The sequence below is a fragment of the Balaenoptera borealis genome, assembly GCF_965194805.1.
Source record: "Balaenoptera borealis genome assembly, chromosome: 12".
NCBI classification, from domain to species: Eukaryota; Metazoa; Chordata; class Mammalia; order Artiodactyla; family Balaenopteridae; genus Balaenoptera; species Balaenoptera borealis.
The window spans coordinates 29,434,836-29,457,664 of record NC_138869.1 but is presented as its reverse complement, the minus strand read 5'-3'; the positions used below and the strand labels follow the sequence as shown (position 1 = coordinate 29,457,664).

Genomic DNA, 22,829 nt, shown 5'->3' with positions numbered 1-22,829 from the left:
CGGGCACATGCATTTTAAACCTTCCCAAGTGACTCTAACATACACCCACGCTGAGAAACGGTACGCAGATCAAAGTGTCGCAAGCTGTACTGTGCTCAGGAACCATCTGGGGCCTTGTTCAGCTGCAGGTCCTGCTCAGAAGCTCTGGGGCCCCAGAAACTGCGTTGTCAGCAAGCTCCCAGGCAATGCGGGTGCTCTGGGGGGGCATCGATCCCACCTTGAGCAGCAAGATTTTATTTAGAGCCTGAAAAGCTGACTTGGAGAGCCTGTGTTTCTCTTAATTCTCCAGAAACCCTCCTCATGCATTACCCCTTTTTCCAGCCCTGTTTGTATTTCAATTCTTCTGAAACAGACTGACATCACTTTGCCTAAGCTCACATAGGTGAATTGCATGTTGACTAATTAATTGCAAGGTGTCTGGGCCACACACTCCCTTAGAGGCTGCTGGCTACTTTCAGCTTCCTGGTTAGGCATCCTCCTAATTGCTCCAAATGGTTCACAGGTTCACATCTCCAGGAAGAATTCACCAGAAGGGAAGCAAGACTGTCTGCTCCACGCACCTCTACACGCTTCAACCTTTGATTTATGTCCTAAATTTTCTTGCTGACACTTTGTAAAATGGTTTGAGGAAGTGGGAAAGCACACCCCTTTTAGCACCACCGCCTCAGAGGGAGGGAGGAAGGAAGACAAAACCCATCCCCCAACCCATCGGTAACCTTACCGGCGACTTCTTAATGTCAGAGACGGCATAATTCCCTTGGGAGATCCATCTGGCTGATTCAGTCAGAGACAGGCCGGTTCCGTAAAGGTTGATGCTGAAACGACCCTGGAATAAATGGCCAACGAAAAGGATTTTTAGTCCACGTGACGTCCCGAGCAAAGGCCACACAATAAAAGGGAACTTGGAGAAAGATATTAATTATGATAGCTACTAATGATTGAGGGTTCTTTTGCGGGGGGGAGAGGGGAGTTGTGAACCCGGCACTTTACATGCATCATCTCATCCATCCTCGCAAGAGCTCTCAGAAGGGGATTTTCTTTACAGAGGGGGACAGCGAGGCCCGGCGCAGGTGATTAACTTCTCCAGGAGACACTGAGAACCCAACTCACATTTTCCTGACTTCAAAGTCCTCGCTCTCAACTACCGCTATTCTGCGTCCCTAACTCAGCAATCCTGATGTTGCTCACAATTATCAGATTCCTTCAGGAACAAAATGCCACAGTGTAATTTTTCTAACAAGATCTCGCTGCCAAAGCCTCCTTGGGCTTCAGCTCCCCGCGGCGCTGAGCACGCCGCGTCCTAAGCACAGCGGGGCGGGACTTCAAAGCAGAGGCGCGTTCTCTGGAGCTGCCAGCAGAGGGCGCGCGCGGCCCGCTCTGGACCGCACAGGACCCGCCACCGCTACCAGGCGCAGGGAACCTAGACCTCCCAGCCCCGCTCTGGGATTCCTTTCCAAACGTGGCCTCGGGCGTTTCCATTTTTATTTCCAAGGAGACGCTGCAGCAGAGAATCTCTCTTGCTTTCTCCATTTGCCTCTGTGTCTTTCTCTCTTGCAAAAATGACTCCACAAAGGCATCTAAAATAGATTCTTGAGGTTTCCTACTCCACCATGAACAGTTTCAGAGTTAAAAATGTTCTTTCTCTGCAGACGTGGGTGAAGGCTTCCTCTCTGAGCCTTACCATCCGGTTCTTTGCCAAAACGGTCTTTAATAAATCAAGAAGAGCAGCAAGGTGGAGACTCACATCCAATCAGACCTAAGCGTAAATTCAGCTTTTTCACCTGAACAGATTATTACCCTGTAAGAACCTCAGTCGGTCCATCTGTAAAATGGAAGGTAATAGGAGCGCCTCCCACAGAGTAGTGTAGTGAGGGACTAAATGAAATTAGCCGTGGAGTGAATGCCTGGTACCTTGTAGATACTCAAAAATACTGATACCAGTCCTGCATTTTCTAATTGTTTTGTGTTAGTTTTTTCTCTCTAATATAACAGTAAGCTTATTGAGGGGAGGGACTTGGTATTGCTTTATTTATACCAGTTATGGTTTGTAACATGTGACTAGGCACTTGATATTTAGAGTCTTAACTAAGTATTACATCCTAGCTCTTCCACGAAGACTTCCAGGACTAGGTGCAACTTGGAGGTTTCCTCTCCATGTCGGTTCCATAAATACTTGCTAAATAGAGTTTATGAACTCTTTAGGAGCCTTAAATTCCACATCTGTACCCTGGGGACAAACAGGATTCCTATTCACAGAGGTGATGGGAGGATTTAGTTTGGTCTAAATCAGTGGATCTTATCAGAGGACAATTTTGCTCCCAGGAGAAATTTGGCAGTCTCTGGAGACATTTTTGGTTGTCACGTCACAGCTAGTGGGTGTGTGTGTGTGTGTGTGTGTGCCACTAGCAGATGGTGCAGACAGGCCCAGAGATATTGCTAAATATCCTACAATGCACAGCATGATCTCCCACAACAGAGAATTATCCAGCCCCAAACATCAATCATGCTGTGGTCTGGGGGATGAAATTATCCTAGGATCCTGATTCTTCTACCTTTAGTGTGACCTCAGGCAAGTGGCTTACCTCTCCTAAGCCCATCTGTAAAATGGGTTAATAAGACATAATCTGTGAATAAGAGTAGAAGGTATAACATACCTAGCTTATTACCTGGCAGAGGGTAGGTGATATTTTAAAAATATTTTTGGAACTTGTTTTATGACAGTACTACACAGATGTTAGTGGTTGTTATGTTGAGTGGCTTCAGTACGCAGGTATTCATGACCGGGGCTACACCGCAGGCTCAGCCTCCTTGCCCAGCCTCCTCAGACACGGGCTTCTACATGCTGTGTCAGCCCACCTGGCCGTGTTCTTATCTTACTATCATTCCTACCCTGAGGAGGGCGTCCACACCAATCACAAATGCCCAGACCTCCTTGTTGCCAAGGATGCCCTCATCTCTCCTTCCCTATCCTGTTTCCCACAAAGACTGCCTGTTCTGCCTGCATCGAAGAAGGCAGACTTGATCTGCTTTGACGTCAAAGTCCTTAGAAGGTCCAGGCTTCTAGCCTAAGGATGCCCCTGGCTGATCTGGGTGTCCAGTGACTGAGCACGTAGCCAAGCAGACTACTTGCTAGCTAGATCTGCCCTTTCAGAGCGAGTGATAAGCAAGAGTTTTTGTCCTTATTCTCTTCCTGGCCTTTTCAGGTTCAGGGATTTGCATTTTCAGCCAGCGTCCTAGTTGATAATTAGCACTCTAAAAGTTGAGTGTCACCAGAGGAGTCAAGACCTACCGTCCTTTCTAGCTCCAGTCTGGGATATCTCTACCCCTAAAGGCCTTATCCTCAGGGTCTAAAGGGCATGAGAGTTTTAGCTACTATCTCTGTTGCTGATTTAAAAGAGTAAAGGTAATTAAGACACGCATACACTAGATGATCCAGAAAAGTTAGCGAAAGATGTATAATACCTCTGACAAACAGAGGTTTTGTTCTCTGTTGGACAAGGGTGAATGCTGCAAAGTCTTGTCTGGAAACAGGATCAGCCAGGCATGTCTATCATCATGGATTTGAACTCAGACACACTTGGGATCAAATCCGGCCTCTACTGAGCACTAGTGTGGGTTTGAGTAAGTTACCCGATCTCTCTACACCTCAGTTTCCTCATCTGTCAAAAGGGGGCAATCTCATAGGATGCTGTGGATGATTAAATGCTACGCTGATTTACCAATGCTGAGCACAGTGTCTCAAGTGTTGTAAACGCTCAATAAACGCTATTAACACCAGCATCAGTAATGATAATGCTGCATCCACCGTGATCAAGATAACAAAATACATTCTGGCTGCATCTTGAGTTGACAGCTCTTGGGGACCTCCCCCAAGCAACAGCAATGGATGCAGAGGAAGAAGAAGCAGATTGTCAAACACAGCATCCCTCTGCTTTCATTTCTCTGCAGTCATAGACCAAAGGACAAGCAGGGCTCCAAAACAGCTTGCATAGTCATGCTTTCTACAGACTTTTCCCTGGAAAAGTGATTTGAAAAACTCCCGTCTTTCATCAATATAGTTGGTGCTCAATATACTTCTGAGGAAGTGAATTCTAGAAGTATCCGATATGGTTTGAAGAATGGGCTGGAAAAAATACAACTTAACCTTTCACTGGCTTTGGTTTTCTCACTTAGCAACTGCTTTAGGGCCAGGATTTAGCAAATCAATCGGTTCATTTGTCTCTGAATTATTAAAATAACTGAATGCAAATTACCTCTCATTTACTTAAGTTTCCCCAAAGATGCACATATCGAAACAAGAAAATCCTGAGGCATTTGAAAAAGGCAGGACTGGCCAATCTATATAAGCTGTTAAATGCAACCCATACGAATGGGGTGTTTGAAGTCATCCAGTGCTCTAAAGAAACTGCACTTCAAAAGTTTTCAATTCCTGGGTAATGGAGAAAAGGCCCCTTTTAACATTCTGTCCTTTGTTTATTTTCTTTCTCCCCTGAGTGCTTCCTTTTCACTTCTCTAAAATGTTTAGCAATACTTTCTAAAGCTTGGGGCTGAGAAAACACGTTGTTAAAAGAAAATTCAGATGTGTTTGTCTTAGGATGGTCTCTGTGGCTGTGTGTAAACGCACCCTGGGGAGACAGTGCCTGGGATTCTGAGTATCACCCAGTCCCAATTCCTAGAATCCGTGAAGGCCCACAGGAACAAGGAAAACTCTTGTCACAGAGTCTGACAACAGCTTTGTAAAGACCTCATGTAAATCAACGGAAAGACTGGGGCCACGTTCTCCTGTCCAGAATCACCTAATTCATTATGTCTGTCCTACCTTCTCCTTGCAGAAGCTTCTGGCAAAGACTGATGCCTGCTTTGCAAAATGAGCCCAGGAGGATTATCACAGCCTTTTCCGAAAGGCGAGTCAAAACCTGCCACACCTCTAAAGAGGCAAAAAACGTGTGCAACTGTAGAACGGGTAAGACTGCCGTGCAGCTGCTCTGGGGGAAAGCGAATTCAGGAGATAACTCTGCACCTCTTGGTCTGAACATGGCACATTCACACATCTGAAACAGGAGTGACAGTTTTTCTGTCTCATGCAATATTCAGAATCTTTAATGGCTGACTGTCGGGGTGTTGGAACCCACTTGCACTGGCTTTTGAGAGACAACTGTGTGCAACTCTCCCCAAACCCTCCATTTCGTGACACGATACTGATGACTTGTAACCAGTCAGGGAGAAAATTTACACCACAGAAATGGGCAAATGCTGCAAAGCATTGCTTTTCCCCCCGCTCTTCCCTTGGAGAGCCAGTTATTAAACATTTACCCACATGTCACTGCATAATATTCACTGTTTTAACATCGTCCTGTGTTTAACCAAACCCTTGCCATGTGATATCTAATTGGTTTCTAAACGTTTACCATGATCACAGATGCATTTTGCTGAATGAGGAAGTTTGGCCCCTGGCTGTGATCATTTCCTTAGGAAACACTCCTAGGAGTGGAGTGACTGGGTTAGGGGCTGTGAGCATCTGTGAGGCCCTTTATACAGGTGGCCAAAGTGCCTTCCAGAGCTGCTGTTCTAATTACATCTGCAGAACCAGATGCAGTCACGGGGGTGGGGGGATGTGAATCCCTGGGTGAGGGGTGGAGAGCTCCCGACTCGTACCTGTGGGCACTTGGCGGCGCTGTAGCAGTCCCCGGCGGTGGCAAAAGGGACGGGATGTCCTTCGCGTGTCCTGGCAAACTGTAAGTCAGTGGCTGTGGGGTTTTGGAGACAGGGTTATAGGGAGCGGAGAGGTGAGAGTATGAGAAAGAGAAAGAGAAGGGACAGGATATTAACAAGGAGACAGAAGGGAAGAAGAGTTAGAGAAATCATAAGAGGAAATGGGAGAGGAAAAAAGAAAACAATCCAAAGTATGATTAGTGAGCAAACGGATCCAGATGTACACTTGCTTTCCCCTCACTATATCTGTGGGTCCGAGAGCTTCCTTCTCTGTGTTTTACCAGCACTTTCTGTCTCCTCACAGTATGGAAGCCAAAAAAGGGGGCTTAAGATGACTTTGGAATTGATTCCTATATAAATAAATATGTGAATCACCTCGCTTAAATGTAGTGTAATTGGATGATTGTGAATCTCCAGTAGAAGCAGCCTCCGAGGCTGCAGGACTGCAGGACGGGGCGGGGAATAAGCCAGCAAAGCATTTCCAGCTACTTAGCAGTTATTCCCCGAGGCTCATCTGTCCTCCCGTGGCCCAGGCACTATTATCGCCAAAATGGGGAGCAATTAGAACCCACATCTTGAAAGTATTAATGGCAGTTTCTTAAGTTTGGGGCTAACTTTTTAAAAAAGTTTTTTAAAAAAGCCAATAAAAACAGTGCTTGCGTTTTTAACCCTCTTGCAGCTCCTGAGAACAGCTCTGAGAATGGGGAAGGCGGATCAGGAGGTGGCAGATTGAGAATCCTACAAAATCTGATGGGAACTAGAGACCAGAGGCAGCTTTTTAAACCGTTCTGCTTTGTCTTTCAGGAATAGCAAGAGAAGGCCTTAATCTTTCTGCAGGTTCGTGGGAGGGAAATCTGAGTCCCCCAACCTCCAAGGGCAGGAGCCCTGCCCGCTTCAGCACGCAGAAGCCCTGGGTCTTAGCCGGGGTGTTATCTAAGTGGGAAACTGCAGATTCTGCCCTTAGCCCTCATCAGTCTGGCTGAAGGCAATTAAAAATATCTTGGTACAAATCAGATTTAATCTACCTGCAGAGGAAAGCAAGGCAAGGTTATGGGAACATGTTAATGAAGAAAAATTAATTATTCATTATTTCTGTTTTTCCTCTATTTGAGGGAACGTGTTTGGATACTTTAGCTGTCTCTAACCACTCCTATGATTAATGTCCTTAACAAAAATGCAGTGTTGGCTGGAGTATGAAATCAGTCCACGCTCAGGCTAGTTTAAAAAAAGGTAATTCTGTCCTCCGTTCTTCTTCTGTAAATCGACAATCAGAGAAAATTAGTTTTACGCCCGTGTGCGTGTGTGTGTGTGCGTGTGCGTATGTACACTGCTGGTGGAAGCCCAGGGTGGGTTGAATGTTGCTACATGAATATCATAGCTCTGGAGTTTGCATCTGCTACCTTAAAACTTCTTCTCCCTTCGAAAGCTCTGCTACCAGGACTTCCCTGGTGGTCTAGTGGTAAAGAATCTGCCTTACAACGCAGAGGACGCGGGTTCGATCCCTGGTCAGGGAACTAAGATCCCACATGCCGCGGGGCAACTAAGCCCGCACACCCCAACTACTGAGCTCACACGCCTCAACTAGAGCCCACGTGCCGCAAACTACAGAGCCCACATGCCCTGGAGCCTGTACGCCACAACTAGAGAGAAGCCCGTGCGCCACAATGAAGAGCATGCGTGCCGCTACTAAGACCAGACGCAGCCAAAAAAAATAAAAATAAATAAATAATAAATAAATCTTAAAAAAAAAATTCTGCTACCATGCTTGCTTTGCCCACCTGGCTCAGTCCCATTTGGCCTTAAGGTCTCAATTTCAATGTCATATTTTGGGGGCTGCTGCCCTGACTCGCCCACTGCGATGGCGCCCTTTAATGTGCCTCCATCTCCTCCATTCATTCATTCGTCACAAATCTGAAGGAGCACCGCCCCTGTGCTCACTTCCCAGGCACTGCGGGGACAGCAGTGGTGAAAAGGTGCAAAAGCCCACCCTCTGGCAGCTTCGACTGGGACTGTCATCACTGGACCCTGAGTTCCTCTTCACATCCTCCGGGCCTCGGCCCAGCCCCTGTGCAGGATGTTTCTGCTGTCTGAATGGGAGACCCAGGGACACATCCCCCAGGACGTCCCATGGAACTTACTGATGATCTGCATGGTGGTCAGGTCTATTCTGATCTTCTGGAAGCTGGAAAACCCAGCCGCCGTGTAGTCTTTCCGACACTGACAGTCATCACGTCGGCTCCCGTTGTAGGGACATTCGGTTGGGTTGTGCAACCTACATTACAAGAGAGAACATCCCGGTGAGGGTGGGGAGGTGTTTCCACGGATCTCCAGGCATCCGGGCTCTTCTGAGCCTGAGCTCTCCTACCTGTGCCCGTAAACCTCAGAAAAATTCTCAGAGTCACCGTGGACCAGTGTCATGTACTCCTTGGGGTGGCCGGAGTGCATCCCTGCACAGAAGACCTGGAAAGACAGACCAGAAATAACCTGCGAGGGGTGGCTGAGAAATGGGACCATGAGGGCCAGGGCCGCTGGCTCTGCAACCAGGCTAGAAGTAACGACTGAGCTCCCACGCGCACCTTCAGGAGCTTTCCCGTGACGATCAGGAAATATTCCCCATCTTCACCGGCACCTTTCAGCCTTTTTACTTCCTTGCAGTTCTGGGGCAACTCGCCTGGAAAACACAAACCGCGAAAACGGGCTCTGATTCTCCAGGATGTGCAGTGGCCGCCGACGGAAGGAGTTACATTATGCACGCTCATGTTTGTCTGCAAGGGGGCCAATTTCTTAAAAATAAATTCTATATTTCTGAAAAAGGCAGGCAAGCACATCAACCATGAAATCTGTTTTTCAAGCTCCAGAAGGATGGCTTCAGTTGGCCAACTTACAGTTATAGATATTGTGGCAGGTTTTTCTTTCTTCCGGCTTCAACTCATCAGGGCATAAGTGGCTGGGCTGGTCCTCGTTGGTGAGACACTGCACAGATCTGTGCATCACTCCGACGCCACAGGACACGGAGCACTATAAGGCAGAGCAGGGTCAGAGTTGTGGCTGTGTAACCTGGAGATATGGGCTTCTCATGGTGTGGAACTCAGAGCCTGGAGGCTTGCACAGGAACCCCGTGTTGCTGAAAACAAATAGCTGACACATGTAGGGCACTTCCTATGGGCCAGTCTCTGTGCTAAGATTTTTTTTTTTTAATAAATTTATTTATTTTACTTATTTATTTTTGGCTGTGTTGGGTCTCTGTTGCTGTGCAGGGGCTTTCCCTAGTTGTGGCAAGCGGGGGCTACTCTTCGTTGCGGTGCGCGGGCTTCTCATTGCGGTGGCTTCTCTTGTTGTGGAGCACGGGTTCTAGGCGCACGGACTTCAGTAGGTGTGGCTCGTGAGCTCAGTAGTTGTGGCTCACGGGCTCAGTAGTTGTGGCTCACAGGCTCTAGAGCGCAGGCTCAGTAGCTGTGGCTCACGGGCTTAGTTGCTCCGCAGCATGTGGGATCTCCCCAGACCAGGGCTCGAACCCGTGTCCCCTGCACTGGCAGGCGTATTGCTAACCACTGAGCCACCAGGAAAGCCCTGTGCTAAGTCTTATATATACATGTCTATACATACGTACATCCATACCTACATATGTAGTCATACATATGAAATATATATATATTATATAATTTCCTCATCTAAGCCTCACAATAACCCTATGAGATAGTACTAGCATTATTCTATTTTTACAGAAGGGAGATTGAGGCTCAAATGTTAGGAAATTTGTTCAAGGTCATGGTGGAGCCGGAATTTAAACCTTAACCACTTTCAACTAGTCCCACAGTTCTGCCAGATCATCACTTTGCATCAGTGAAAGCCTCGTATTCAGGAGCCAGGGGGCTGGGGCAATTTTCAAGGGCATTCCCAATATCAGATATTCTTATTCGTAACCCCAATGCAACCAAGAATGCCCGGTGTAGGACTAGCACTTACAGAATTCTTAGCCACAGAACCCACAACAACGAAGACGTCTGTAACCCTTTTTCAGTGACAAACAAAGAGTTCTGGGTGCTGTTTAATTTTAAACTGTGGTAAAATATATAGAACTTTAAAAGTTGCCATTATAGCCCACATGCTTTTTTATGCATGAACGCATTTCAACTTCACAACCACCCCATTCTGCAGGGGAGGAAACAGACATGAACGCTTGGCACCTTATCCCAGGTCGTTCAATTGGGAACCAGAACCAGGAATCAGACGGAGGCTGTCTGGCCTCCCCGCCCCTGTCCCCGCCTCTAAGCACCAGGCCAAATGGCCCAACAAGCAGAGAAGCCCCCCTCTCCCCTTCAGCCCATTTCAAGATGCTAACTCCGGTTTCTAACCCGGGGCTCTCCTGGAAGGACAGCTCAGGCAGGACGTGTTTAAGTCGGGGTTTGAGACCCAAAAGCTTTCCGATTTCATCACTCAATCGTCTACTTACGCTCCCCCAGTTGCCAACTCTCCAGGTGGCCGAGACAGGGCACTCCCGCAGGTAGCAGGGCTGGACGCTGGGTGGCTGTGCGCCCGGGCAGTTGATGGTGGTTTGATAGCTGTACTCATAATTCTCCTTGCCGGTGTAAATCTCGCTACAGGAGACAAGCCTTTGTTTGTAGCCCTTTCCACAGGTCACCGAGCACTGGGAAGAGAGGCGGCAGAGAGCAGAGGTTGGAGCGGGGCCTGTGGGGGCAGCCACAATAGGCCTCTGACCTCCACGGCGAACACTGACCTCGGGACAATGGCGCAGAGAGCTCTCACTTTATTAGCTTCTTACGGACCGCGAGGAGCAGCCCCCAGCACGCGGGGACGTGCAGCCCTACGGGAGCCTTCTGGGATCGAGGGCTGCCACTACACCTTCTGGCCCCCGCTGCGCGCGGGGGGGGGGTGCCTCAAGCCCCCGCTCTGGATTTCACAGGGAGAAGGGGCTGGGGGAGGTGCTCCAGCTGTCACCGGGTCCACTTACAGCGTCCAGAGCCCTACGTACTGGCGGCCAAATCACGCCTTTCCAAACCTACAATGACCGCATCAGAGAAGCGACCAAGTGGGATGGAGAGAGCGCCAGAGACCACCTGTGTGTGAAATCCAGGCTCTCCCAGGACTCTGGGACAACTTTCCTTCCCTACTTGATGGTCTGCTTTCCCATCTGCCCTCCACTTAATTTCCTTCTTTCTCCTCTCTCCCTGGCTATATATCGTGACTTAAATGTTACCTTTCTGCTTCCCTCCCCCCAGCCCGGCTCTCTCTAAATCATGCAGTCATTTAGACCTTCTGCCATAATTATACGGCATTTAAAAATACCCAGATGAAACAGAAAAGGAGAAAGAAAAGGTATTTTACTGGTGTCCCAGCTCCTTCTGTGATGGGACATCTAACTGGTTATTAATAAGATTTTAGATTATGTTCAGCCTCTTCAGCTAAGTATTTTACATAATACTTTTAAAAGAAAACTGAATTAACCAGCAAATTATTTTGATGACATTTTTGGGCAAAGTCACCAAATAATTGGCCACTCCCTGTGAAAATGTGACATAAAACTAAGGTAGAGTTTCAGGATTCTCAAGATCAAAGGTTCTTTGTAGGGGGGGCAGATAAACCCTGGAAACAGTATGCAGCATGTGGTGTGTTTTGCTTTTTCTGGGGTGAGGGACCATAGCTTCCACCAGTTCTCACTTGCTATTAAACCAGTGTCTCTTTTTCCTGGTGTCTCCTAAGCTGTCGCTTTAAGCCACGTGGCTTGCCGCTCCTCTAACTTTTCCAGGGGGAAGGCTCCCCTTGACGCGGTCCTAGAGTGAGCAGGGAACTGGCCCAGCCACAGGCATGAAGAGCATCCTTGGGCCTTCCCTTCCAGCTGGCTTAAGACCTGGAAATACTCTGCATACATTTCTTCCTTCTTTGGCTGCCGCTGTTCAAATGCCCAAAGATGCAGTTGATGCCAGGCCAGGGGAGAGCGGGGCTAGTCTGAGGTGTTTCACGCATGGATAGATGGCTAATAAATGCTGTCTGTCCAAGCTGTGGGCATTTTAGAGTATCTAACTCAGTACTTGCACGCCCTGACCTCAGTGTGGACGAATTTAAACAAGGCTGTACGTCTGAGAAGGCAAGTGCTAAGACCCTTTCCCCTTACCAACCACAAGCAAAAGCAGCCCAGTGGCCATTTACGTGGGGGACGCAGTGGGAGACAGGTGTTGACAGATGCAAATGAGCCCCAAGTATGGTCAGGTTTTATTCAGAGGCCTCCACAGCTCTGAAAAGAACCCTTCAGTAGCTGTTAAGAGCATCCTGAAAATGCTGAGTGACTCTGGCTTCCTTAATCCATTTCAGGCCAGAGTTGTGAAGTGTAAGAGGCTCTCACCTCCGGGGAAGGAAGAGAGGAGGGGAAGGTCTTATGGTTGACTCTCCATGCCTTGGTGCCATGTGCATGTTTCATCATGAGTGCAGATTACTTTGCTAACTTGAAAATAACCATAAAGCAAAATGAAACAATAAGAATGTGGGCTTCTTGTGTTAGTGATACACGTCGGGCCCAACCAGGGAAATGCACACATGGGCCAGGGGTGATGGAGTCTTCTTCTCCAATATGGAGCACACAGAACTCTGCAGGTGATGGAGGCCCCAGACAGAAGGCAAATCTTGCTGTGGCTTTGGCATTTTACTAGAAGCTTTTCTAGAGGGAATTCTGGTCCAGTTCCTTGGGCATCACTCCCCTTGCAGAGTCCCTTACCATGATCCTGGTACCTGTACAAAGTCCTGTCTCCATCCCTCTAATCTTTGCCTATAGCTTGCAGAGTTTTCAACTCATGGTACACCTGAAAATTTGCAGATGTATGGAAGGCTTTTTAAAAAAATTTTCTCCCTATCTCATCTTTTGGGGGTTAATATTAAGGCTATAGTAGAGCCACAGGAGGAACATTATGCAAGTCTTAGAAAGAGACCAAAACTCTTTCAGTGTAATAACAACACACCAAAATCAGCTAAGATGAGTGACCGAGAACCAAGCCAGAAACCATGAAGAAGAGGCCCCCCAGGAGGCAGACAGGTGAATGGTCCAAGGCACAGAGGCCTGAGGAGGGAGAGAGGCCAGAAAGGAAGCCTTTCCCTTCCTGAGAGTCAGGGTGTGGCCTTGTGCAGCAGCCCAGAGAACCAGAAGTTAGGGACCGACCATGCCTTTCAATGAACTAGGAAGGGTGAACGGAAGAGAAGAGAGGAGCCCCCTGGACCCACCTCCCTCCACCCGCCTTGGCATCTGAATGGGTTGGAACCTATGCATCAAACCCAAAGTCAAGGACTATTCTGAACACTCATCTGGACTTCCCATGTTCCCGGATGGGCAAGAGTAAATCTATTTCTAATGGTCCAGACCACGTCTCCCCTCCTTTCTCTGAGAACACACCAAGAACAGGTAGGGCTGGTACAGAGCAGTTTCTCACCCTCAGCACCCCTGACATTGGGGCTCAGCTCTCTGTTGTGGGCCGTCCTGTACACTGCAGGAGGTTTAGCAGCACCCCTGCTCTCTACCCACCAGACGCCAGTAGCAGCCTACCTCCCCCGGCTGTGACAACCAAAATTGTCTCCAGAGGGTGCCTAATGTCCCGCAGGAGGTGAGGAGGGGAAGGCAAATTCACTGGGGTAGAGTGAAGGATGGGGAGACATAGTCAGAAAAGGCTTTAGGAACAGTTTTAGCGCAGAAACAATTCAACACCCAACAAACACATCATCTAAATGCAAGTATTCATCCCATTAAAACATGAAATTGCTGCCCTGTTGAACTCTAACGAGACGCCAGTAATAGCAAGCACCTTTGCTATGAGCCCAGATACTTTCCTTTCACATCTCTAAATTCTTTGGGGCAAATGACAACTAGTGTTGATGTTACAGGTCTTTCAGTATTTGAAAATATTATGAGGTTTGAAAATATAATCATGTGACTGTTACTACTGGTTTATGAATAATAAAAAGTGTCTAGGTAGGCACTGTATACAGGAGGAGATAAGGAAAAATAGACACTTGAGATTCCTTGGATATTATGGAAAACTATTTCATTCCTCTGGATCAGAGGTTGTTAAATGGGCAACCCACATCTGGCCCACAAAAGTGTTTGGTTCGACCCACACAATGTTTTAAATAAATAATTTGAGTCCGCATTTTAAGATTAGGAGATAGCACATAAAAGTCCAAAGTTTTGTCCTCTCTTGAAACATCAGGTTTGGTTACACTGCATGGCCTCTGTTGGAGTGGAAAAGAGCCTGTTCCCCTTACACATCACGTGCTAGTTAGTCACAGTCTCCACCATTCCCTATTGCCTCCCTGATGCTAAGACATTTTTGTGTCATACTTAACTTTCTTCAGGCACCTACAGGAAACATATGAATTTGCAGTGTCTGTAAGAATTCCTTTCTAATCATACAATTAGGACATTAAAGGGAATCACAGAACTTAGAGTGGAGAGGAGCGTGGATACCATCTTATGCACCTCCCCCACGCTGCACCTGTAGGACTCTGGCCCAGGAAGGCCGAGGGACTTGTTTGAGGGCTCCCAGTTCTCAGGGATAGAACTGGCAGGTGGGTGTGAGTCTCCCACATTCCTGCCCTCATCACTCTGTTACCCTCAGGCCATCGCTGACCTGAAGGCAGATCCAGAACCCCCAGGACTGTACCTCTGACCATTCTCCTGTGATCCAGACATACTCGCAGGGCTGCAAGCCACAGCTCTCGCGATCCACAGGCCGTGTGCTCATGTCACAGTGCATGCCGTGAACCTCGTCACCTTTGTCCTCACCCACACACACCACCTTGCGGTACCTGGAGCCTTTGCCACAAGTCTTGGTGCACTGTTAAAGACAGACAAAACAGGTGGTGACATGGAAAGATAATAGATGGTTTCTTATATCCTGTTACCATAATAATTTATTTTCCTTTCTATATACTCTTTAAGACTGCGAGATCTCTGAGGGTATGCATTACTAGAGAATTCATTATTTTACCCCCATTACTTAACAGTGTTAACATAGAAGAACAAAGCTGACTACATATTGGATTTATTCCTTTAGCCCTAACCCTTGTTTTCTGTTGCCTGTGCTTAGTCGTGCTGGCTCTGCACCTTTTGTAAAAGAATGTTGCCTACAGCCTGAAATATACAGGACAGTCTATTCTCAAGGCTCTGGCCTTTAAAGTATAAGTATAAAAGAAGCCTGAATTCTAACTCTGGTAAGAGGGTTGACTTTGGGACACTAGTCCACCAACTTCTCCGTCTGCTGGCTTTGTGAATAAAATTGCTATTCCTTGCCCCAACACCTTGTCTCTCAACTGGCCTGTCATGCAGTGAGCAGCATGAACTTGAACTCGGTAACAACAACACTGTTCCTGTCACAGCGATCAGCATTCAATAAGTGGCTGTGTGAGTGAAGCAGTGAAAGTGTGAATGAGTGAATTTCAGGTTTGGAAAGGACCTTAAGGCCTGACTACTTCACCCATTCAAACAAACACTGAATCTCTTTAAAACTTATGGCCAAATGGTGTCAAAATACCTCTAGAGTCAGGGAAGTTATTCCCAGTCCAGGTGGCCCATTTCATCTTATAACATGGAACTAAAGCCTGTCTCTTTGCCAAATCCAGCCTCTTGTCCTACTTGTCGATTCCAAGGGAGCATACAGAACAAATCTTGTTTCTCACAAATAACCCCCTTCAGGGACTTGAGGAGAGATTTCCTGTGGCCCCTATAGCCTGTTCTTCTCCAGGGTGAACTGCTCTCACCCCTTGATCATTTGGCCAATATTCACCAAGTTCCTAAGAAGTGTCAGGCCCCGTGATGGGTCTGGATGAACAGGAGCAGATACAAATAGCACAAGCCCTGCCCTCAGAGAGGAGCTGTATTTTAGTAGCAAAGACGGACGTTAAAGATATAGACAGCTAGGCAGCAAGATTTAGCCATTGCTATAACTTCCATTTTTCAGATGAATAAACTGGGACTTAGCCTAAAGAACTGATTCCTGGTTATCCATCTCTTTGTCAGGTGAATGGGATAGATGTTTTTTTATTCCCATAAACCAAGTGGAGAAAATAGAGCAAGTGGTATGTTTCATTCTAGGATGATCTCTGTGCTGACCACCACTTTATCTTTTTTGCTTTCACCAACAGAAAACCCCACTGTAGAAGTTTCACCTTAGTTATCTGTGTTGTTAAAGTTCTCCCAAAGCCTGTCCTATCTGAAGCACCTGTGTCACCCAACATTTCAAGACTCCAGATTACATAGGAAAGTCACTGTAACCAACCTGTGTCAAGGACAGCTTAGGTTTCCTTTAACCAGGGATTACAGACTCTGTTGCCCCTGGGCCTTATCCACCCACCGTGAGCTGCCATTGTTGTTCACATAATGTCTCTTAAACGTCTCCCTTCTAGTCTTTTTAGGGAGGGTCTTAGACCCCACCTCTTTTTTGTCTCTCACAAGCCTCCTTCTCTTTTATTACCCAAAGCATCCCAAAGGCATTTGAGTTTGGAATCCAGCATGACTCAGAAATGTCTTTCCTGATATACTTCTTGCCTTTCTTTTTCTTTCTTTCTTTCCTTTTTTTTTGGTAGCAAAATACACATAACATAAAATTCACCATTTTAACCATTTTAAAGTGTACAATTCAGGGGCGTGTTGTCACTGGTCATGCTGTGCAATCGTCATCACTATCTAGTTCCAGAACATTTCATCACCCCAAAAGGGAACCCTGTACCCATTAAGCAGTCACTCCCCATTTCCCCTTCCTCCCAGTCTGTGACGACCACCAATCTGCTTTCTGTCTCTATGGATTTGCCTTTTCTGGGTATTTCATAGAAATGGAATCATGCAGTATGTGGCCTTTTGTGTCTGGGTTCTTTCATTTAGCATAATGCTTTCAAGGTCTTGCCACCTTGGATCAGTACTTCGTTCCTTTTCATGGCTGAAGAGTCCATTGTATGAATATACCACATTTTGTTTATTCAAATGTTAATGGCCATTTGGGTTGTTGCCCTCTTTTGGCTATTATGAAGAGTGCTGCTACGCACATTCATATGCAAATTTGAACACCTGATTTCAATTCTTTTGGGTATATCCTTAGGAGTGGAAATGCTGGGTCATCTGGTATAACCATGTCTTTTGTGAGATGCTTTGTTCTTTCAGAAAGTAGTAGGGCTACTATGTATGTGGTTGTGTCCTGGTAGCTCCTTATCATTCGCAAATTTAATTCAAAACTTCTGCTGCTTGGAAGCAAATCTCTACATCTAGAGTATGGAATCATTTATAATTTTTCTGGGGCACAAATATGAATAGAAAACAGTGTGAGATGAGCACAGAGGAGCAGATCCCTTCCCACCCGGTGCAGGAGCCTGGCTGAGCTCAGTGTCTAGCTCAGCTCTGACCCAGCAGTTCTGGGGGTTTCTCTTCCCCTGGAGGATGCTGGGAACCATCCTGAAAGAATAATGTTTTTGTTTCTTCATTAAAAAAAGCCAAATGAGGCCCTGAATGTTACAAAACAAAACAATGGTTAATCTGTGATGTGTAGATCTATGCAGAAGACATACTTAACTCCCCATAGAAAAAGTAATTCCTTAGAAAATCAGGACTTAGGTGACTCAGAGAAGATCATGATTATTGAGCAGCCGACCTGGACTAAACCTTCCAGTGTCCTCTTTCATTTTCACTAATCCTTAGGGCTTTAATCTGTAGCAATAAGTAACAGTTTAGAGCAGAAAGCCAGGACTGCTAAATACTTTCTGCTTGTTAGGTGTTTTTCCCTTGGTCTTAAATAATGGTTAACTACCATAAAAACTATTTTGCCAGTGGTGGCAAAGGGCATTGGGAGGCCTTACTTTGAATATAACTTTTAGAAAAATTAAACTAAGTAAATAAGTGACTTGCCCAGTGGTTTGGAATGAGTCAATAGCAGCTTTGAAAATCACTTAGCATGGCTTTTCTCCTGGAGTTTTAAATCCTAACCAGAGCACAGGGGCTGGGTAATCAGAAAGCAAATCCAGCCCATACTATAGGATTTTATCAGCTTTCAGTAATATCACTTCTCCCACCCACCTAGGATTTATGACTCCTTCCTCTGTCCTGGAATATGATCTGGAATGTTCTGAAAAACAGCTGGAGAAGCTCAACTCAGCTTATTTTAATTTCCAAAAGATTTTTCTCCAATTTCATTACAGATTTTAGAAAAAACTATACCAAGTATGGAAGTCACACCACCAGCATCTCTGAAATTCAGCACACCTGTAATTCAGAAAGCAAATATCACAGCCCTGGGTTAACTTGGGTAACTTGCCCATTGTCCCATGGGCTACGTGTGCCTGTAAATGTGCTAAAACTAACAGGGGAAAATAAGTTTTTAATTTTGAGGGTGAGGAAGATCTAAAATAAAATATTTTATTTAGCTAGGTTGGTTGGCCACAGGGTAATGGTCTAAAAAGGGTCACTTAATGCAATGGGTAGAAACTGTCTTTCCTTAAAGACTGCAACCAAGTTGCTTTACATTTTTTTGGTGAGACGCACTAACCATGGAGGGAAGAAAATCGCTCTTCATATTCACCTGCTCAACCTTTAAGGTTGTTGATTTTCTCCATGGATTAAAGAATGTGTTGCTTCCTTACTAGGGCCAGGCTATCATTGTCGGATAGTGTGTGGACAACCAAGTCAAAGAACAAATGGGGAGCCTGACAGCATAGCGTTCTGGAAGTGCTACACAGAGGCTTTGGCTAAAAGGAACAGGAAGTGCAAATCAATTCATCTAACATTGCTCTAAATTATAAAAAGAAAAAGCAACCTTCAAACTACCAATGGGACTTGCAAGGGAAAAAGGCAGAAATAATACTATGGAGACATTTTGTAACTTTAAAGTCATTCACTCATTCAACCAATACAAGCACATCTCAGAGACACTGCGGGTTTGGTTCCAGACCACCACCATAAAGGGAATATCGCAATAAAGCGAGTCACATGAATTGCTTGGTTTTCCAAGGCATATAAAAGTTATATTTACACTATTATCTACTGACTATGCAATAGCATGTCTAAAAAAATGTACATAATTTAAAAATACTTTCTTGCTAAAAAAGCTAACCATCACCTTAGCCTTCAGCAAGTCCTAGTAGTGACATCAAAGATCACTGATCACAGGTCACCATAACAAATATAATAGAGAAAAACTGAAATATTGCGAGAATTACCAAAATGTGACACAAAGTGAGGAAATGTTGTTGGAAAAAATGGCAGCAACAGACTTGCTCAATGCAGAGTTGCCACAAACCTTCAATTTGTAAAAAAAAAAAAACCAAAAAAAAAAACCACAGTACCTGCAAAGTGCAATAAAGTGAAGTACAATAAAACGAGGTCTGCCTATTTGCAATGGGCCAAGTTCTGTGCTGAGCATGGGGTTACAGCCCTGACATCTTCCTACTCACCTTCTCTCTCTCTCTTATGACACCCGGGGTGGCTGTTCCTCCCAGCTGGGGGTTCATGTGTCAAGGTAGTCGGCTAACTGGTGACCCCTGGGGTTTAGCACTCAGGGCCGCCTTGTATGGCTGTTGTGAGCAGGTATGAGTTTCATAACAGAGAGTGTAATGGAGGTGGAAGCCATCAGGGTATCTGCAGCTGTGACAGCGAGAAAAGAGGAAGGACCAGGGGTGGGAATTCCCACAACGCTGAAGGCGGTGCACGGGTAGTGGTGGAAGGGGAGGAGCTGAGGTAATGTGGCACACGGGAGATGGGGGGCACTCTCCGGACGGGCTCAGCACGCGTTGTTGGAGGTGGATGTCATGGGGAGGCGGGGCAGGGAAATGATGACAGCAGTTGGGGGTCCTTAGAGCCTTCGGTTTGAGATGGGGATTTCAGAAGGTGGGCAGAGGCCAGGTCACAGAGGGCCTTGTAAATGTCTTACGCTGCTTAGGAGAAAATCCAAACTCTTGCCCTGGCTTGCAGAACACGTCATAACCTGGGTGCTCCTGCAGGTCCAACCTCACTTCAGCCTTGCTGTCCCTTTGCTGACTCTGCTCCCAACGTTTTGTGCTTTTGTCCACAAACATGCTGGGCTCTGTCCTCCCTCTCCCTTCTACCTAGAATCACCTCCTTCTGCCCTTTATCACCAGCCACCCTAGGGAAGGTGGGACTAGCCTATCATTCTCTGTCTCTACCTCAGCACCTTGTTGTTGCTGTTTTCCATCACAGCACTTTTCACAATTGGCAATTTCATATAACACATCTGTTTGCTTGTCCTCTGTCTCTTTCACTTGATAATCAATCCCACCATAGCAATTTCACATTTTCTACTGCATCCCTAATGCCTAGTGCCTGGCACTTTGCAGGTGCTCGACAAAGATTTGTTGAATAAATTAATGAGGGAATAAGTGATAAAGAGTTAATATCTGGCCCTTGTTCACACATCAAAACCCAATCACTCCCTACTGTAAACTTCATAAAATCTTTGTAACCAACTGACCTGAAGCTCATTACTAATTTTTCTGTGCTAAGAAGATGAACTTGGGAATCATTCTACAGCTGATCTCAATAAAAATTTTTAGAATCCAAATATGTACTAGAGTGGTCCAAGTCCCTGCACTGGGTCAAAGAGCCATGGGGTGGGCAGTTCTACAAAGGCCAGAAAGATCCAAGCACAGCTTGTCCATGGCAATGTGACAATAAAGTAAAACAGCTGTTCTTACAGGGAAAACAGTTTGTTTGTTCTAAAAGACATTGTAGAGTGCTGTGATTCTAAATAGTTAAAGAAGAAAGGCCATCAATTAGCAGGCTTTGTTCTATAATGCCTTTCTTTTTCCTTCCCTCCCTTCCTCCCTCTCTCCTTCCTTCCTTCCCTCTCTCCACCCATTATTTTGTCCCTCCATTCATTCATAAATTCATTCATTCACCAAGTGTCTTCAATGCTGTAGGTACTGTGCTAAATGCTGGGGGAAACTCTGGTGAACAAGCTTTCTGACCTCCAACAGCTGATAACCTAGACAAGAAAAACAGGCAACAACAATTCAGAGTGCTAGCTGCTGAAGCAGAATATTTTCAGGGTGATAGAGCTGAGAGAAGGGACATCTGACTCAGTCATTTGAGGGGAGGTGTGATTTTTCAAGGGCTTCTGAAAGGATGTGACATCTTGATTCAGGCCTGAAGGATGAGCAAGAGTCACTGATGTGAGGGAAGGTGCAGGGCAGCCACTTTGTGACACAGAGGTACTAGGGAGGAAAGAGAGTATTCTGGGTAAAGGTAAAAAAAGAATATTTGCAAGAACTGGGAGATTTATTCCTTAAAACAAAGAGATGCATAACCCACATACTCACAATTCAAGTTGGATCAAAAGACCTCTGCAGCTATAAGTAAATTCATAGTCAGATTATAATACTATCAATAAGTTTTTTATGATAGTAATTTTCAAAAGAATTAAAAGGTCATGTATTTTTTTAAACTCAGTCTCATGAGCATAATAATTCTAAATGAGTAAAACTGAGCAGTAAAAAGCTAAATAACTAGCCCAAAGTTGGTGGGTGATCTTAAAAGCCCAACATTGTGATATGTGGATAAGCTGAAGTGCTGGTCATCATCTGAATCCTCCATCAGGAGTCCACTGTACCAGAGAGAACTACCATTTGTGGAAGGCCTAAGATATACTAGGCACTGCACTGAATCCCTCACTTAATCTCACTTAATCCTCACTATGACATTCAGCAAAGTCTGCCATACAATTCCCATTTTTCAGATGAGCTAACTGGAGCCCAGAGATTTGCGGTCAATTTCCCAGAGTCACACATTGAATGGTCTTTTGTTTACAACACGCTGCTTTTAGGGCATAAACAAATGGGACATGAATGTCTGGAAAGAGCATTTTCCTGTTCTCTAATAATTTTTCTCTGCGTCTGAAAGTCCAGGCTCTATCTTATGATATCATGAATGAACACTGATGTTCCTTCCCCTGCACAGTCAACAGGCCCCTCAATGAACAAAAAAGGTCCACTGAAGTACTCCATCAAGACTCCCCACCAACCTCATGGCTTAAGGTCTGATCGTCAACCAACTAGACCAAGAATTTCATCTTCAGAAGGGGGTGGGGGTAAGTCACCAGTACAGAGAATTATACTTTGATGCCAACTCTGCTGAAACAGTCTGGCCAAGCCAATAAAAATAGAAGAATGCACCTCAGGTGCATGTCGACATGGGAAGCAGTGGAATATAAAGATTCAGAGCATGTGTTCCAGAGGTCAGGCTGCTGGGCTTCAAATCCCAGCCTTATTACCTAGTGATTCCATGAACCTGGGTGAATTAACCTAGCTAAGCCTCAAGCTGCCTCATCTTTAAGTGAGGATAAAAATTTAACTATGACATCAGAGAGTTATGGAAAGGTTAAATGAGGTCCTCCATATAAAAATATTCAACATAGTGCTTGGTCCATAGCTTAATAAACAATGAGATGTATTATTTTTATTATCATAGTATCAGGGCCACTGCACTGTACAACTCTAGAGGATGCCCCTCACATTGTAGCCTACGGGAATGGTACCCCTGGGGTTGTGCAGTGTACAACCTGTGTGACTGTGTACAACATCCCTGATGATCATGCTAATGTGGGTTATGTGGAACTTGTGCTTCTCTAGGTGGACACTTGGATTATTTCTCATGAAGAGGAGGGTGCCATGTGCTATGTGCCTGGTGTGAAATACATCTTGCCAACAAACAGGTGGGTTTTTAATAGTGTCCAAGGGGGAAGCAAAAGGGAAAAATGCACACTCAAAAAGCAAGCAACAGCTCTGAGTTAGTTGTAAAGAAGGGCTAAGAAGAAGAAAACCTCCCATAAAGGGGTGGGGTGGGAGTCTCCAGCATCCGATTCACTGGGCTCTGAGACTGCCCTGGCATCTCACTGACATCAGCTCAAGGTGTCACTAGATGAGGGGAAGAAAGTCAAGACATGTGCATGCACAAAGTGCGTATCAGGTGAAATGGTAGCAGAGTGAGTGAGTACAGAGAATGGAGGTGAAGGCTGATTAAGGGGAGCCTGAAGGGTGCTGTACTATCAAGTGACCACCCAATGTACTGTTTAACAAGGATGCTTTTGATCATGGCAGTAGGGGCAATTAATAATTACACCAGG

The 22,829-nt window shown here is 45.8% G+C and overlaps 1 protein-coding gene across 5 annotated transcripts in view; it reads right to left on the bottom strand.

Moving 5' to 3' along the window:
- ADAMTS9 (ADAM metallopeptidase with thrombospondin type 1 motif 9) overlaps positions 1 to 22,829 on the bottom strand; it is a 181,863-nt gene that overhangs the window by 24,354 nt on the left and 134,680 nt on the right. For all 5 annotated transcript variants that reach the window (XR_014232106.1, XM_082344613.1, XM_082344612.1 and 2 more), the window contains 8 exons: positions 14,376 to 14,549; positions 10,166 to 10,360; positions 8,598 to 8,730; positions 8,289 to 8,383; positions 8,078 to 8,172; positions 7,851 to 7,984; positions 5,656 to 5,747; positions 722 to 826 (listed from right to left, as the gene is read on the bottom strand). Coding sequence is in view for 4 of the 5 variants with exons in the window: in XM_082344613.1 (XP_082200739.1) it covers positions 722 to 826; positions 5,656 to 5,747; positions 7,851 to 7,984; positions 8,078 to 8,172; positions 8,289 to 8,383; positions 8,598 to 8,730; positions 10,166 to 10,360; positions 14,376 to 14,549 (1,023 nt within the window). In the remaining variant the exon portion in view is untranslated. The remainder of the gene's footprint in view (positions 1 to 721; positions 827 to 5,655; positions 5,748 to 7,850; positions 7,985 to 8,077; positions 8,173 to 8,288; positions 8,384 to 8,597; positions 8,731 to 10,165; positions 10,361 to 14,375; positions 14,550 to 22,829) is intronic.